The sequence below is a fragment of the Filicampus tigris genome, chromosome 1, assembly GCF_054856515.1.
Source record: "Filicampus tigris isolate MCC_2025a chromosome 1, RoL_Ftig_1.0, whole genome shotgun sequence".
NCBI classification, from domain to species: Eukaryota; Metazoa; Chordata; class Actinopteri; order Syngnathiformes; family Syngnathidae; genus Filicampus; species Filicampus tigris.
In genome coordinates, this window is record NC_141217.1 from 17,723,664 (window position 1) to 17,740,000 (window position 16,337).

Genomic DNA, 16,337 nt, shown 5'->3' on the forward strand with positions numbered 1-16,337 from the left:
GCTTCTGGAAGTGCATAGCGCTGCTATGGTGGACAAATTTGTTTACAAGTGAATTGATTTCAGTTACAGTATTGTTATCTCCTGACTATTTTTGATATACTTCTTGTTTTATCTTCGTTTTATGCTGTGACTGTTTAATTTGAAAATAATTTGAATTGCAGTAGTTGTAGTAGCCTGTCTTTGTTTGGATTGTCTTTTTTACTGTAATAAATTGTTACCGCACTTCATGCTCTACATGTTGACTTGAGATTTGACAAGGTTCTATTGTGTGAGTGTGACTATTGTTAAAGTGCATCTACCTCGAGATATGATGAGACTGACTAATTTCAGCCTTTACTGTGAGCTCCTATTGCAAAGGCGGAGCTATGAGTGGGCCTGGGTGTGTCCAGGCCCACACAGATTGACAGACTGCCAATCTGAGATTCATGAAAAAAGATATACTTTTCAATTTTTTTGTAAACTATTATGAAATTATTTTTGAATTTGTGTTTCGTTGTGGTTTTTTTTTTATTGTATTGAATATTAAGAATGGCATAAATGTGGTTGTCTAAGGAGGATCTGAACTTTTAATTTTATTTGAATATGCGATGTGTCAGGATAGGAGGATTGTGCTCAGTGAGGGAAATATTCAGGCCCACCCTGATTTTTCCAGGCACACCCATGAGCCACGTTCTGGCTCCGCCCCTATCCTATTGATATTAATGTCTCAGACATTGACCCTTTTATTAGCAGTTTGTGCTGTATTTTTGTTACTGCAGATAATTTCAACTGCAATTCTGTGTTCTGTGTTTTAATTTGTAGATCTATAATTGTTAATTTGTTTCAGTTTATTCTATGTTACTGAACAGTTGAGCTTTTCAACCTATTCTGCAAATCACTGTCTTTTATAATGATTTGTAATGATTATTTAAGAATCTTGATTTGATAAGCCTTTTATACATAACTTTTGTTTTTGATTTAGGTTGCATAACTTCACACCTTTCACTACGACTTTCCATCATTTTGGTTCGAAATATTGCAATTTGAAATAATTAATGTCTTTCAGATTGTAGTTGCTTATTCTTTTTCCAAACTTCATTTGAATATTTTTAGGAAAGATATTTTTATTTGATTTGTACACTAATATTTTGAAATCTACTAAATTATGGCATTTGGGTACCTTATATTTTATAAATAATGGGTGACTGGGCACTCATTTTCTGTTTTTCTGTAATAAAAATATAGGTTGTAAGTTTTGCATATTTATCGCCAGATTTTTACACAGTAGGTCAAGTATGGGACAATCATTATGTTATACAATGTCAAAATATTTTTTTAATGTATATTTTACTTTACGTAACACCGCTACGGCTTCCGCTATCTTTCCTTTTTCTGGATAGTTGAAATGTGACTTTCAACTAAGGTATTCGTCAATCATGCTTCTGTTACCCGTTGAATTTCAATCCCATCTAGTTTCAATGATACATCATTCTTCATTCTGTCACTGAACAATACAAAATGTGTCTTTTTAAGATTGACTTAAAACTACTGTGATGGGTTAAATGTCAGAAGCAAATTCATGAATGTCTTTAAAACTCATAATAAACAAAAATAATCTTAGCAGGTAATTGGTTCAAATCATTTTTGTGCAGATGGTTTTGGATTAATTCCCACTGAGTGCATCGTTCACAGTTCCTCGCCCTGTGAATGATCGCCAACCAGTCCGTGATGTCGTTTTTTTGCTCAATGTCACCAAGAATAGGCAGTGACCCCAAGCAGGATGTGGTATAAAGTGGCTCGAGTGGTGGCCAGACTCTTTTGAATTGCTTTAACACATCTGATTGGCCACCAAAGAGCAAGTTCTGTACAATCTGACACCTGATTTCTTGTTTGGGGTCAGGCCGCTCTCCGGGATCTTTCTTATCAAGCCGAGACAAGACACGCTGCAGTGTGACAATCATACCTCTGCTCAGTGTATATGAACAAGAGTCTTGCTGGAATAGTCTGACTCGCACGCCTTTTCTTCTCCCAGGCTGCTTTATAGGGGGCCTGCCACACGCTCAGGAGACTAGAGCCCTATGTATAGAGCACTGATTCCCCAACAGGGTGCCATTGAACCCTGGTTGGAAGGATTATCAGGAGTGAGGTGGGAAAATATACAGTTTATCCACTTAATCTGCCTGGAAATTATTTATAAATTGAAACTGTATCTGTCATCCATAGCAGTGATTGATTCTCAACCAGTGTGCGAGATGTGAGATGTGAGAGATGTTCAGGTGTGCCGCGGGAAATTACCCAATGTCATTCATTTTGACTAGAGAAAGACCGATATGCTTTGTTCAGGGCCGAGACCGATTATTAGTAGTCACGGAGGCCGATAACCGATATTTGGAGCCGATATTCATTTTCAGTGAAAAGGAAAATATTGGCATCAAAATGTAAAGAACAATGTACTCTTAACTTTTTTGTAACGTCTTTAAACGTGTTTATTGAACAATGTTTCAGGTTTGCATCATGGAGATTTTTTAAAAATCATTGTTACAAGAAATTTTTGACAGTATACATCTCTGTTATAAAAATCTAACAAAAAGTTTAGGGAGCACCCAGAATTGTATAGTCTTAAAAAGGCTAAAGGAAAACTTAAATAGTAGCTCCATGAGTAAATGAAAATTTCAAAATGACAGAAATGTAAAACTTTCACATATCTTTGTTTTAATTTCCACAGTTTTAAATAGATTTTAATATCGGCCAGCAGTTTTAAAGAAGGCCGATGCCGATATTCGTCAAAAAGCCAAATATCGGTACCGATAATTGGCCCGGCCGATAAACGGTCTAGCCCTAATTTTACTTTATGGGGGTTAATCATTCTATGCCACGTGCAGTAACAGGCAGAACAATGAAATGCTCTTCCACTAAATGATGGAAGTTACAAATTACCGGGTAACCTTTTTATGTAGTTTTTGTGAATCATTTTTGAATCATTTTTGCTAAGTGGCGTGCTGTGATTTTTTTTTTCCCGATGTGAAAGGTGTTCCTTGGGTTAATAAAAGTTGAGAAACACTGATCTACAGACAGAACAATTAAATGCATCAATTCCATAAGATGGCAAGGTGGTGCAATAAACATGTGTATCCACCTGTGCTATTCATAAAACAGAATAAGTCATGGGTTCCAGCAGGTTTATCAGTTTTATGTTCAATTAAATAGGCCCAGATTTCACCTGTCAGTCTGCATACTTTATTTTTGATCAATGGTGTGCTGTGAGATTCCACAAGGTGGCAGTGCATCACCTCTGCAGAGTCGTTGTCATTGTAAAACATATTCATCAGTTACACTTTGCAGACAGTAAATAAACATTACCACTGTTTTTTTTTTTTAAACCAATGTGTGCAATCAATACATTATAGAGCCAAATTACTGAGTTATATTTCATTATTAAGGTATGAATAAATCTACAGTTGGTTTAGACCAGTTAAATTCTCCCCGAATATTGATTATTTGGTATTCTTTGGTACAACTGTGTGATTCGTATCACTTTGTGGAAACAGTTTGGAGAAGGTTATGACTATGCCCCAGTGCTCACTGATAGGCCTCTAAAGGCATACAACATATCTTCAGTTTAAACCCATCAAACACATTTGAGATGATCTAGAACAGAGATTTAGATTATTTAATTTGCTCAAAAGTATGATTATTATTATTATTATTATTATTATTATTAGGGATGTTCAATATCTCCATTGAGATGAAACGCAAGAGGTTTTGTTGTCATCCTACCGGTATTCTTTGTAAAAACGAGACGCCGCAACTCTGAACCTTGCTGCATAGAGGGCACAGTGCGAAGGTTCTCTGCTGTTGTCGACTTGGCCTCGAGCCGTTAAACACGAGAGCAAAGACAGACGAGACATTCAAAGCCTCCCAAACAAAGAGCTGTCTCATCGCTATTAACTGTCACGTAGAGAAAGAACCATATCTTGGCCCCCCTCAGGCCTATGCTGAGACTTAGATTGCTGAAGATAAGACTTTTCGATGAGGAGCCAACACACAGAGTTCACACACACAGCATGCGTGTGTGTTATTGTCATCCCCATCAAGTAACGACCAATCAAGGATTATTGTCATATTCCCCCTGGTCTCCATTTTCAAAGGGTTGGAAATTTCCAGGGATCCGAATAAAAACTCAGTCCGACAAGGTTGCAGAGATACATGTGTGCTGCCAGTCACAATTTTCAACAGGAAACAACGTCCATTTAGGGTTTAAAGGAAGTCTGACCCGTGAGGCTCGACCACATTGGCTCAAGGGCCTTATGAGTGTGCGTGCCTCATTTGTCATCATCAGTCGTGGTTGCATCTTTCAGCAGATTACCAGTGATCACCGTACACTGTCACACCACCGCCTTCGTCTCGTTAGCACCGGATAATCTAAAGTGGATTTACACTATTTACTTTCTTCTCTTAACTGCCACTCTGGCATTGGAGGGGGGGGGGGGGGGGAAATTAGGGCATTCAAGTAAAACGGCAGCAGAGAATGGCGGACGGATAGGAAGATAAACTTTGTGCTAAACACCTTCACATTGAAATGCACAAGCCATGATTGAAAATCTAATAAACAAAACAAAGAAACTGCAAGCTCCAGCTTCTTTTTGAGAAAAACGAGCATGTCAACAGCAAGACTTTCCTCTGCATTAGGGCTGCACAATATATTAAAAAAAATATGGATAGTGCGATAATGGCCTATGCAATATTCATCGCGTAAATTCATGCATGATTTTCTTCAGGAATTTTATGCTTTTTATCTGAATTTGACCAGTCAGATGAACACTTAAATGCGCATCGCCACCCAATAGTTGAACATTATCTAGGAGAATCAAAATTAATTAGCTAAGAAAACATTGCGCTTGCTTATTTTGCTGCATGAAAAAAAATGTAATTCTTTCAGTAGATAATAAAAACACAATTTCTTTAGGTACATGTTAAATATCGCAATAATATCGACATCGCTATAGTCAGAGCTGGGCATTCCGTCCCATGGACGGAAGGGTCCGCCCATTTTGTGAAAGGAGAGACAGAGGACGAGAAGTGTTTTAAAAAGGACGGACTAAGCAAGGACGGAAGTGGGTTTTCGTCCGTCCCTCTATTTGTCCCTAACCGGATCAAGTACCGACTGAACGTGTTGTGTTGGGTTCTTTTAAAAGGCAAGACCACTGCATGTTCTCTTCTATGGAGCCGCCTTCATTAATTGCCTGCACAATGCTTTTCTTGTGCATCCCAGTAGTCACATTGCACGTGCATATTCTGTCCTCTAGTGGGTCAACACATGTAATACCATGAATAATGCCACAGGAGTCAGGAAGCCATTTAGAAACACCCCCTCCTGACTTGTGTGTGTAATCCGGGATAGACATTTTGTTTTGTTGACTAACTGTTAACATTTAGTACCTTATCCCTTTGCATGCAAAGTATGTCCTTGCGTGGGTCATCATTAGACCGTAAAAATATCTACCAACGTATACATTTAAATGAGACGGAAGTGAAAGTCTTTGCTTCCTCTCAAAGTAACCTTGCGTTAATTTGCAATAATTATTTTATAAAAACTGAAAACGCCTTGCGTTGAAATGCAAAAGTTTTGCGATAAAACACAACAATATGGTGTTTTTACTCAATCTTAAATATTCTCCTGATGTCCTCTGGCTTGCATTGGCACCTTCACCACATCACGACGGTCTTGTGTTGCAGTTAAATGCTATTGATGTGCAATAGAAATTAGCCAGCTAATGATCTTTAAATAATGCTTATGAGTGCACGTTTTTTTTTTTTTTTTTTTTTTTTAATGGGCGGCAGGGGGCGGTTCGACAGAATGTAAGGACAGACACGCTTTCCGTATCACGTTTTTCCAATATTGTGCAGCTCTACTCTGCATCTCTGCCAATTAGTGTCTTCATTACTTCAAGACATGGTGACAATACAACATCATCATATTGATATACAGTACAGAGGAACAGTGGAAGCAAACAATCAGGGGATTTCAAACTTTTTGACTCCAGGGACCCCTTACAGGGAACACATTTTCCAAAGAACCCCCTCGTAATGCGAATACCAATTCAACATCCAGTAACTGTCATGTGCACCCCTAAAAACCACAGGAATTATTATTATTTTTTCAACCTAGATAGTCATGATCTGTTAATCAGAAAGGAGTTTGGCCAAATTTAATTCAAATAAATTCTATTTTTATCAAGCACTGCTTCCACTAACAGCATGGCAGGAACAAGCTAGTTTGCAAAAGTCGCCCATGTACTAACTGAGACTTTTCTGACCCGTCGAGCGACTTTTTTTTAAAAGAAACTCATGACAGAAACAGACAAACTGAATTGAATCATTTTCACATTCTTTTTGCATACGACAAGGAAAGAGCCAATTGCGCTGACAATTGTAATCTAAGACATGATGCCCACTTATAAGTTGCAATACCAGTGATTTATCCACGTTGGAAACATTTGAACCGAGGGTCGCCATTAATCGCAATGATGAGAGTCAGTTTGAGGCCCGTGCACTGCCCTAAAACTAGTAAAACACGCCATTATCAAATTCACACAAAAACTCAGTTAACCCGGACTGCCACACCTCACAAAGCTTCAGCAACTCTCACAAGACTTTTGCATATCTCTTGAGAGATCATCTAAAGTAACACACATACCATTTTGCCACTTTCAATTCCCCCCCGCAAACAAAGTCAGCAAAGCCTCGATTATCACTTCTAAAAATGATTCTGCGTGTGTTACAAGTGATTTTTCCACCCCGCTCTGCTCGGAAAACCGTGCCAACAATCGTAAATATTAAACGTGGTCGACACGAGGTGAGACACAAACGCTGTGAATGTGATGTGGAAAAGCAGAGTTTGCCAATTATGAAGGGACCTGAAGCGTGCGCTGTTGCCGGTCTTCACAAATGGATGACCGCAAGAATGGAAATGTCCATGCTGGTTTGTGTAGTATTCATAGTCTGATAGTCTAAAATTATCTGGTAATAGTCTGACACACATCATTTGTTGTGTCATCAAAGATGCAGGTGACTAAAGTTAACATATTGTTCTTTACATGTTTTTGTTCTTTTGAATTTACACTCTGAATGGCAGCAAAAACACACTTTTGCCTAGTGGAAAGGTTTTATCATGGGGTCGGTTTACCCCGAATAAGATTGTTGACAAAATTTGATGTTCCGCTGTCAACATTTGATTGATGCATCCAGGGAAAATACTTAGCCAACTATTTAATTTTCCTCATTCCCAAAGGCAACAGTTTCTCTAAATGCAAATCCTGGGTCAGCGGTGAATGAGAGTGTGATTGGATTGCGAAATTATTCTATTTCAAAGATGTAATAAATGCTTGCCTATATATCTCCCAAATTAGGTCCCATTCTATTATCTCCATCTAATCCCAGTTGTCCCATAATCTGACTATCATGGCAGATTTGCACAGTTCTCCCCCCACACACAAGTGGATGAGACCTACAGCATTGTCTTGTTAATATCTTGCCGGCACACACGGGCAAAATCCTCCACTTGAGTGGTATAAAGCAGCTGAGAATAGCCATCACATACTCTCCGATCTTTTTTTCTGACTGGAAACATGTGCACAAATCCTTGCTCCGTCACCTCGCAACTCCCCGAAAAACAGCCCCGCCATCACTCCGCCCCCCATCTTGATATGAGGCCTGATGCCGAGCTATGGAATTGCAAATGCACCCTATCAGATAGATAGATTTGAAGCGCTCCAAGGCCTGTTTGCCTGATATTACTGGGGCAGAGAGCTGATGAAAGAATAAGATGTGCCAAGAGTCACACAGTATCACTAATCTCTCACTATAGCTCATTTACCCGGCAAAGTGTCAACGCATAACAGAGTGAAAGCAAAACGCAGGTCGAGAGAGAAAAGGGTGCGCCGACATGTTTTCCGAAGGATGGGCAGAGCATCTAACAAGCGAAGGGCTCAAGGATCACATTGATGTCACACATGATTTTGTGTGGAAATGTAACACCTGTGCTCTGGTGCCAGACTGCACGTATTTGTTCTTGACCACATTATACATCATTTCGTCAAAGTAGCTGATGTCTCGTTTTACTGCGTGCCGCAAGCTTGTTCGTTGGAAGCAAATGGACTCAATAACCTCATCCCGAAGCTATGATGATGTTGAACTAATTTGACTTAAGATGTCCTCAAGTTAAGACGCTGTGCTTGCACACACACTCCCAGCTGTTGGCTTTTCAAAATCAAACCATTTTTTGCCACGTTATTCTCTTACCACCCCTTGTTGAGGCTGGTTCTTTTTTCAGAATAAGAGTTTTCACTTGAATGAAAGTGTTTAAATCTTTTCCCCCAAAATCCAAAGAGAAATCTATGTAGCAGTCCCCATCATATGCTTGCAAAAATGTCGGCCTTTTTTCCGACCCGCAAAAGCCAAACCCAAATAAACTTGCCCACTAATATAAATAAGCAGAGATGGGCATTCCGTCAGAATGACAGTCACTAACGGACGCCTGTTTTGCTGACAAATGATGGGATACTTTTAAAAATGACGGACTAAACACTGACGGAAGTGATTTTCGTCCGTCGGTGTAATCATCACTAACTGTGTCCTTCAGTGACGGACCACTTGTCACCCGCTTTGCTGGTGGTGTTTTTTGGGCGGGGTGGGGCTGGCGGGACGGATCGACAGACCGACAGATCAGCGGACTTCTGACGGACGATTACAATTCGGTGTGTCGCGAAAAATGATGAACTGATCGGCGGACTCGTACCCAGGACGCTAACGGATGACAAATGACGAACCAGCAAAATTGAGTAAAATGCCCACCTCTGTAAATAAACAGCATGATGATCGTCATGCCAATGGATGTATATGGGTTTTTTTTAAATCAATGATATGTTTATTTTTTAGCATTAATTGTTACAACATAACATTTCTAATGTGGTGCAAGAATCTCTCTGAATGTTCCGAACTCCTGTTTTCAGGAAAGTCACTCAAGTTCGCAGAGATGATATCATGTTGTTTTCATTGTGTAATTAGCATTTTTTTTCTCCCCCATTCATGTCAGAAGCATTTAAAAAAATCATCAAAGATGATGAAAGAGTTTTATACATGCAAATCATTATAGGTGAACCTCAATATTAACAACATAAGTGCCCTTTAACAAGCAGAATTGTTTCAATTGAGCAATAAAATACAAACGAAACCAACAATTGTGGTAAATACTGCCCGAGCATCATTATCTTGTGACATCATGAGCCTTCAAAAACCATTAATGTGCACCGCAGAATTCCGAATGCAAAACAATGGAGGCACAGGAAGAGCAGACAGGAAATATAGACACCCCTGCCTTTGTCTCTTGGCCAAAGGCTCAGCAACAAAACTCAGCATAGGGGAGGGCAGCGAGAGAGCCACATTCTTCTGTTTTACTGAGCCAAATCAACTTCTCAAGAGCCACATGACCGCTTCTACTCTGCAATCAAAACTGTGTTCCAATAGGCCCTGTAATTAACTGGAAAAGAATGATGAAACAGAAGCTGCAAAGACAACTAAAGGCTTTTAACGACACTCCCAACACATTTTGGCAGTCGAGCCTCTCTTTTACTGGTCTATTAAAACGTTTGCGAGTTCCTATCTGGAGGAGTCAAAACATCAACAGGCAACAGCAGTAAATAAAAAGGATGAATAAAGACTGAATTCAAACAAAATAGAAAGGCCTTTTATCTTTCCTTTTTCAGTCATCCACACGACAGAGTGTTTGTTGCTACATGCAAGTAATGTCAAAACGGTAAATAACAGTAGAACTGGGAAAAAAAACAGCGAACTACCGCCAAATCTCATGGCCATGAACAAGTGCAATACAGTGGAATGTGTGAAGATGAACACAATAGCCAACCTCATATTTGTTCACGTTTAGAATTCTTCTCACCTCAACATTTGTATCATTTGTGTTAAGTGTACAGTAAGTAGGATTGTGTTTATGGGAATTTTGGACCGTTCTTCCAGAAGCGCATTTGTACGATCACGCACTGATCACACACAAGAAGGTCTGAATCTCTTAGTCGCTGCTCTAATTAATCCCAAAGGTGTTCTATCAGGGCGAGGGAAGGACTCTGTGCGGCATAGTCAAGTTCATACACACCAGACTTTGTGCACTGGTGCACAGTCATATTCACAAAAAGGTTTTTGTTGAATTGACTCAATTTTATCTCGTCAAGTGGACTCACAAAATATAATCATCCGGATACAGATACATTTTTTAAGTAGACTACTCCGTAAAAAGTAGACTACATCTTAAAAATGTATCTGGATCCTGATGATTTTATTGTGCTCTACCACTGAACGGAATATAATTGAGTAAATTCAACGCACCATTTTTGGTGTTGAAAGCGGGAGGGGCCAGCTGCAAACTTTTCCACCAAAGTTGGAAGCATGGAATTGTCCAGAATCTCTTGGTATGCGGAATGCATCATCACACTTCAGATTTGGAGCTGGGCCTCAAATATTGAAGATAGAAAGAAAATGTATCAACAAAACCCAGAAACACCACAGAATGGCCTTTCTGGGCTCAAGCTCATCTGAGATGGACAGGTGGAAAGGTGGAAAAGGGTGCTGTGGTCTGACGAGTCCACAGTTCAAATGTTATCATGGACGTCACGTACTCCGGGCAAAAGAGGAAAAGGACAATTCGGATTGTTATCAGAGCAAAGTTCCAAAGACAGCATCTGTGATAGTTTGCGGGTGGTGTTTGTACTCATGCCACGAGTAACTTGCACATCTGGGAAGGCACCTTTAACCCATTAAAGCCTAAAGCGCCTGGCTCAACAGCTCCCCAAAACCTAAGGTCATCGTTGGAATTACCCTTGAAAACCTGAAGTTTTCCCAGAAATTCAACACCTACAAAATAATTAGTATCTCAGCCGCTGTAGCAGACAGAAACATAATTCCAAAAGATTTTGAGACCTTAGACATGTGGCTTGCACACAGGGCCGAGTTTATTCATCTTTACTGCTTCAATCGAAGATGTAAAAATAAAGTGTCAGTGTAAGAAAAACACTTTTTAATTTTGAAAATCGAGTGGTAATTACCATCCTCTCTTTTGTTACAAAGACGTCGATATTGTGACTGTCTACAAACATATGTCTAAACCATGTATCACGTTTGACTGGTTCTATTGGTTCAAAGTCCACAAGCGCTTCGTCTATACCACTGCAGTTACTAATTTCAAAGCTCCCGCCATCGATGGCGTCCGCCATTCTGCCTCGAAAGAATTCCACAACATCCTCTGCGGGCTCACGACACCGTCACGTGTATATTGTGATGTATTTCATTGGTTAAGAGAACAAAAATTGGATAAAAAAAAAAAAAGAAAATGATATATATGCTCTCCAGGCTTTAAGGGTAGAAAGACGGTTATGCACACCCATCCTTAATGGGTTAATGCCGAAAGGTACATACTGGTTTCAGAGCAACAATATATGCTGCCATCCAATCAATGTCTTTTTCATGGTTGTCCCTGCTAATTTCAGCAAGACAATGCCAAGCAACTTTCTTCACATATTACAATAGTGTGGTAAAAGAGTTACCAGTCCTAGACTGACGTGCCAGCAATCCAGATCTGTTTGCCATTGTAAATTAGTGGCGCTTTATGAAGCTCAAAATAACAGATACCCAGACTGTTGAGAAACAGAAGTTGTACATCAAGCAAGAATGTCATCAAATTCCACCTACAAAGAACAATTAGTTCACTCAGTATGCAAATTGAGTGTTGTTAAAAGGAAAGGTGGTGTAACAAAGTGGTAAACATGGAACGTGTTGCCGGCATCAAATTCAAAATGAGTTAGTATTTGCAAAAAAAAAAAAAAAAAAAAAAAATTAAACGTCTTTGTCGTGTATTCAACTGACCATGAGTTGAGAAGCTTTTAACATCATTGGAATTGGGGCTTGTATACATATATCATTCCTGCCTTTATGCCTCCTTTGCCTCCTCCAATCAATAGGCTCTGCAGTCTTATTAGACGACCTGGAGATAATCAAAGGGTCTGATACAGTCACGCTCCATAATGGGCACCATAAAGCATGTGAATTATTCAGAAACAAATTGAGCTTTTTGTTTGGATTCAAACTAATGGTCAGTTGGAAAATCAGAACCCCTGAACAGAAATAATAAACAGGGCAGCTCGATATTAGCAGCTTCATGACCTTTTGGTGCTAGCACAGGGACTCCCAGAGGTGAACGTAAATGCTCAGAGGGATTTATGCCTCACCTCACCTTTATCTCTGTCAATCTCACAAAATGTAGTGATTAATCATTTCACAATTATCCTTGATTGAGATCACACACAGAACAAGTAAAAGGGCTGTAATAGAAGAAAGAAAGGAGAAGGAGAGCGAGAACACTTTGGAAATGTATTCATTTTTGAGTGAGCTGGACTTGGGTTTTTTGAGTGAGCTGGACTTGGTTTTGACGACAGCCAAGATGAATTTGCTGGACATAACATTTACACTGCGAAAAATATGCTACTTCTCGAAGTGGTTAAGAACGCCCAAAATAGAGCAAGTTATATAATTAATATACAGATGACGGCATGGTGCAAAGGAATTCAAAAATGACATCACTTAATCTCAATATGTTTTGTGCTGGAGTCCTCTTCAAACACTTGTTTCAAGTGGGTTTTTTTTCCCCCCCACCAAGAAACAAACCCCAAGCCAATTAGAGAACATACTTAACAACAACAAGACTCGAATCTGTACAGCCTTTATTAAAATAAATAGTCTGCTCCGTTTCAGGGAGAAAAGTGAGACATTTTGTACATGTTTAAAGGATCATTTGTTTCGCCAGATGACAATTTTTGTGTTTTCATGTGTGAAGGACAAAAAGCATTCCAATACCAAGTTAGGGTCCTGAGCTATAAATAACCCCCAAAACTACAGTTCATCTAATTATCACAGTACAGGTATGGAAATAATCCTTCAAATAAACTGTAGCCACTCACTACTCCGCACTGGCACTATGCCCGTACTGGATTATCAGGTAATTGTCTTTGACGTTAATCTTGCGGTGCTTTCAGCTCTACCGGTGCTGGGTCAACACAATAACCTCAGCTAATAACGTTACGCCTGCACCGGCTTCAGCAGGTCACATGCATTTTTCTTTTGAGAAAAGCACATGGATGCAGGATTTACGCTATGACTTTGGCAAAAGGTAGACAAATGCAAAAAAAGGCAAATCAACGCACAAAAGATGCATATTGTTTACTGGTCCCATCGGTGCAGATTGGGTCAAGCATGCCGATTGCTTCATGATCAGGGTTGGAAAAAGGATCAATCTGGACTTTGTGTAACATTTTTGTTTTAGCTCTCCAGTTGAGTGCAGAAATGAAGCATCGCATTTTTGACGATAAAAGAATCCAAACCTATCGCTTTGTTTAACATCGGCAGGATCAGCGGCTCAACAATTACGCTGGAAAACTCTACTCCACTCAAATAAGCACACTTTGGCGCAGAAAATGAATCGGCACCGTGAGGCTAGTGCCCATGCAGCACAACTGCTCATCAAATGCAACTATTAGGATACAGGAGAGGCGAAAGGTAGATAGGAAAAAAAAATCAGCTAAGTGATACAGCATGGGAGCACACACACAAAAAAAAACAGGCGTAAAGCTTTAAGTCAGCCCTGTGGGAAATGTTCGAATATTTCAGTTTTGCAGCTGTACTGCCAGCAATGAATGCGATAGGCGGCCCCTTGGGATTACATCAACTCTGAACAACACGCCAATGTTGCAGCATTTGGTTCAACTACCTTCGATCACTTTGCAACCAAGTCTGTCAAAGTTAAGGAAACGGCAGGGGCCTGTCTCAAACTAATAAACAATGTCTGCACTCACGCTGCATACAGTATAAAACACAAAATCTGAGGACATTTTCCACTGCCTGTATAAATTGGCATTTTTACACATTCCATCCAGGTTGCCTTTCTGTATAAAAAAATAACAAAAACAGGAGCCAGAGGGCAAATGTGCTCTTCCACTTTTTCTCAATTATCAGGCAACTTCCACCTACAGGACTGCAGTATCTATCTTCTAGCACGTACCCTCATTGCTCAACCAGTCTCAAGTTGTGTTTCACTGTTTTCCATTTTTTTTTAAATTGGCTTAAAGTGAAAGTCAACCCCCCCAAAATTATTTGCAATAATATGTTCTTGGCGCCTTCACTAGTGTAAACATGGCATGCTGATTAATATTGCGTTTGTGGAATATGAGTTAATTAAACAGCAAAATCCACCCGTTTTTAGCCATCTCAGAGGGCGGCCATTTTGTCACTTCTGTCGACTGAAAATGACATCACAGTTGCTCAGGTAACGACCAATCACGGCTCACCTGTTTACTGAAGCTGAGCCCTGATTGGTCGTTACCTGAGCCCTGAGCATTTGTGATGTCATTTTCAGTTGACAGAAGTGACAAAATGGCCACGTCTGACGGGGTGGATTTTGCTGCTTAACTCATATTCCACAAACGCAATATAAATGGGCATGCATAGAACATAATCTTTAAATAATATGTTTGGGTTGATTTTCCCTTTAAGGCAAAGCCTATTTTTCTTTGTTGGAAGATTTATTGCTTCCATTATTTTAACGTGGTATAGTTGACCCTTGTGGGGTCAAACAGTGAGCGTCGGCTGCAGAGGGGGGGAAAAAAAAAGCTAATTAATTAAAATGACAGTCTACGCACTCGAACACCATAAACTATTTCTGTGCTTAACCCATTCAAGTCTGAGACATCTCTCTAAAACCTACGGTCGTCTTTGGAGTCACCCTTGAAAACCTGACATTTTCGCCACCAACAAAATAATTGGTATCTCAGCCCCTGTAGCAGATAGAAACATAATTCCAAAAGAATTTGAGAGCTTAGACATGTGGCTTTCACACAGTCCAGAGTTCATTAATCTTTACTGTATCAATTGAAGATGCAAGTGAAGCACTATTTTTAATGAAAAAAAAAAATCGAGTGGTAATTACCATGCTGTATTGTCTTACAAAGACGTCGAAATCATCATTGTCTACCAACATATATCACGTTGAATATCTCTCTAAATTGCTTTGCGTTTGATTGAAATTCCATCCATGTGCATAAATCTTTTCTCACTTATACATTTTCAAAGTAGTAGTAGTATTTTACTCTTATTTTGTCAGGGTACACTGCTTCTTTCGCCAGTGTATTACGGGTTGAAAGATTTGTTCAAAATTAGAGGTTTGGATGGTTTCGCGGCTTTAAAGTCCGCGAGCGTGTCGTCTATATCACTGCCGTGACTTATAGCAGAGCTCCCGTGATTGACTGTTGCCACCATTACTCCTCGAAGAAATTCCGGATATCCTCCAACCATTCACGACACCGTCACATGGTATATTCTGATGCATTCCATTGATGCATTTCATTGGCTAAGAGACCGAGAATGATGTAAACGCTCTCTGGCTTTTAAAGGGGAAACACGCAACAGTGCTCCAGGCTTTAGTGGTAGAAACGCGGTTATGCACGTCCGTCCTTAATGGGTTACACTGAGTTACTTGGAAATAATCACAAATAGAAGCTTATAAGATAGAAGGAAGACATACGAGTATGTGCCAGAAATAGCAGGCCTCATTGCTGCTGTGTTACCAAAAACAAACCACCCATGATCTTACGCGTCAGAAACTTCTGAACGCTGCTGTTTAAAAATAGAACAAGCTCCTATTATACACCGGGATTTATTTGTGGGCTGTGCTGTGCACGAGCCAAAAGTGGGTTATGGATTAGTCGCTGGCTGTTTGATGACGAAGCACGCAGCCTTGGGAGGCGTCTTTGAAAACGATCTCCAGCGTTTTGAAGCCCCCTAAGTCTGTCCCACTGATGCCGCCGCCTGCGCTTACATCTCAGCGCTTGCTGCAAGACTCTCTCACAACTCGGCTCGGTCTAACGGGCGAACAGAGCCGAAGGCACATACAGTAGATTCGAGCATCACATTTCATTAAGACCGAACTTAATAAGCTCTGCTTGCTGTGCCTTTGGTCACAACAACAGCGATGCGGCTTTAAATCTGCCGGGTCATAAAATGCTGAGGAACAGCTGGTGACGACCCGGACCTCGCAACAAAAAACTGTGGCGTCCTCGCCGGTGACGCATTGGCCACACAAAGGCTGATTACCAGAGCATGGGTGGGGGTGACTTTGAGAGGTTAACAGCACAACAGTGGGGAATTCACGGCTGTGCCGTGCCGTGCTGCTGTGGCCATGGGACAAACAAGTGACCATGAAAGTTACATTTTACCGTACCCAAAGGAAGCAGACTTCCACTTGC

The 16,337-nt window shown here is 40.2% G+C and overlaps 1 protein-coding gene across 5 annotated transcripts in view; it reads right to left on the bottom strand.

Annotated features, from left to right (window-relative positions):
* The window catches only part of LOC147153061 (IQ motif and SEC7 domain-containing protein 1-like), a 111,226-nt gene that overhangs the window by 65,554 nt on the left and 29,335 nt on the right, over positions 1-16,337 (bottom strand). For 3 of the 5 annotated variants that reach the window (XM_086023302.1, XM_086023294.1, XM_086023376.1), the window contains one exon: positions 16,313-16,337. This exon is cut by the window's right edge and continues 83 nt beyond it. The exons of the other annotated variants lie outside the window; for them this stretch is intronic. In XM_086023302.1, the coding sequence (XP_085879428.1) occupies positions 16,313-16,337 (25 nt within the window). The remainder of the gene's footprint in view (positions 1-16,312) is intronic. 5 annotated transcript variants of the gene reach the window in all.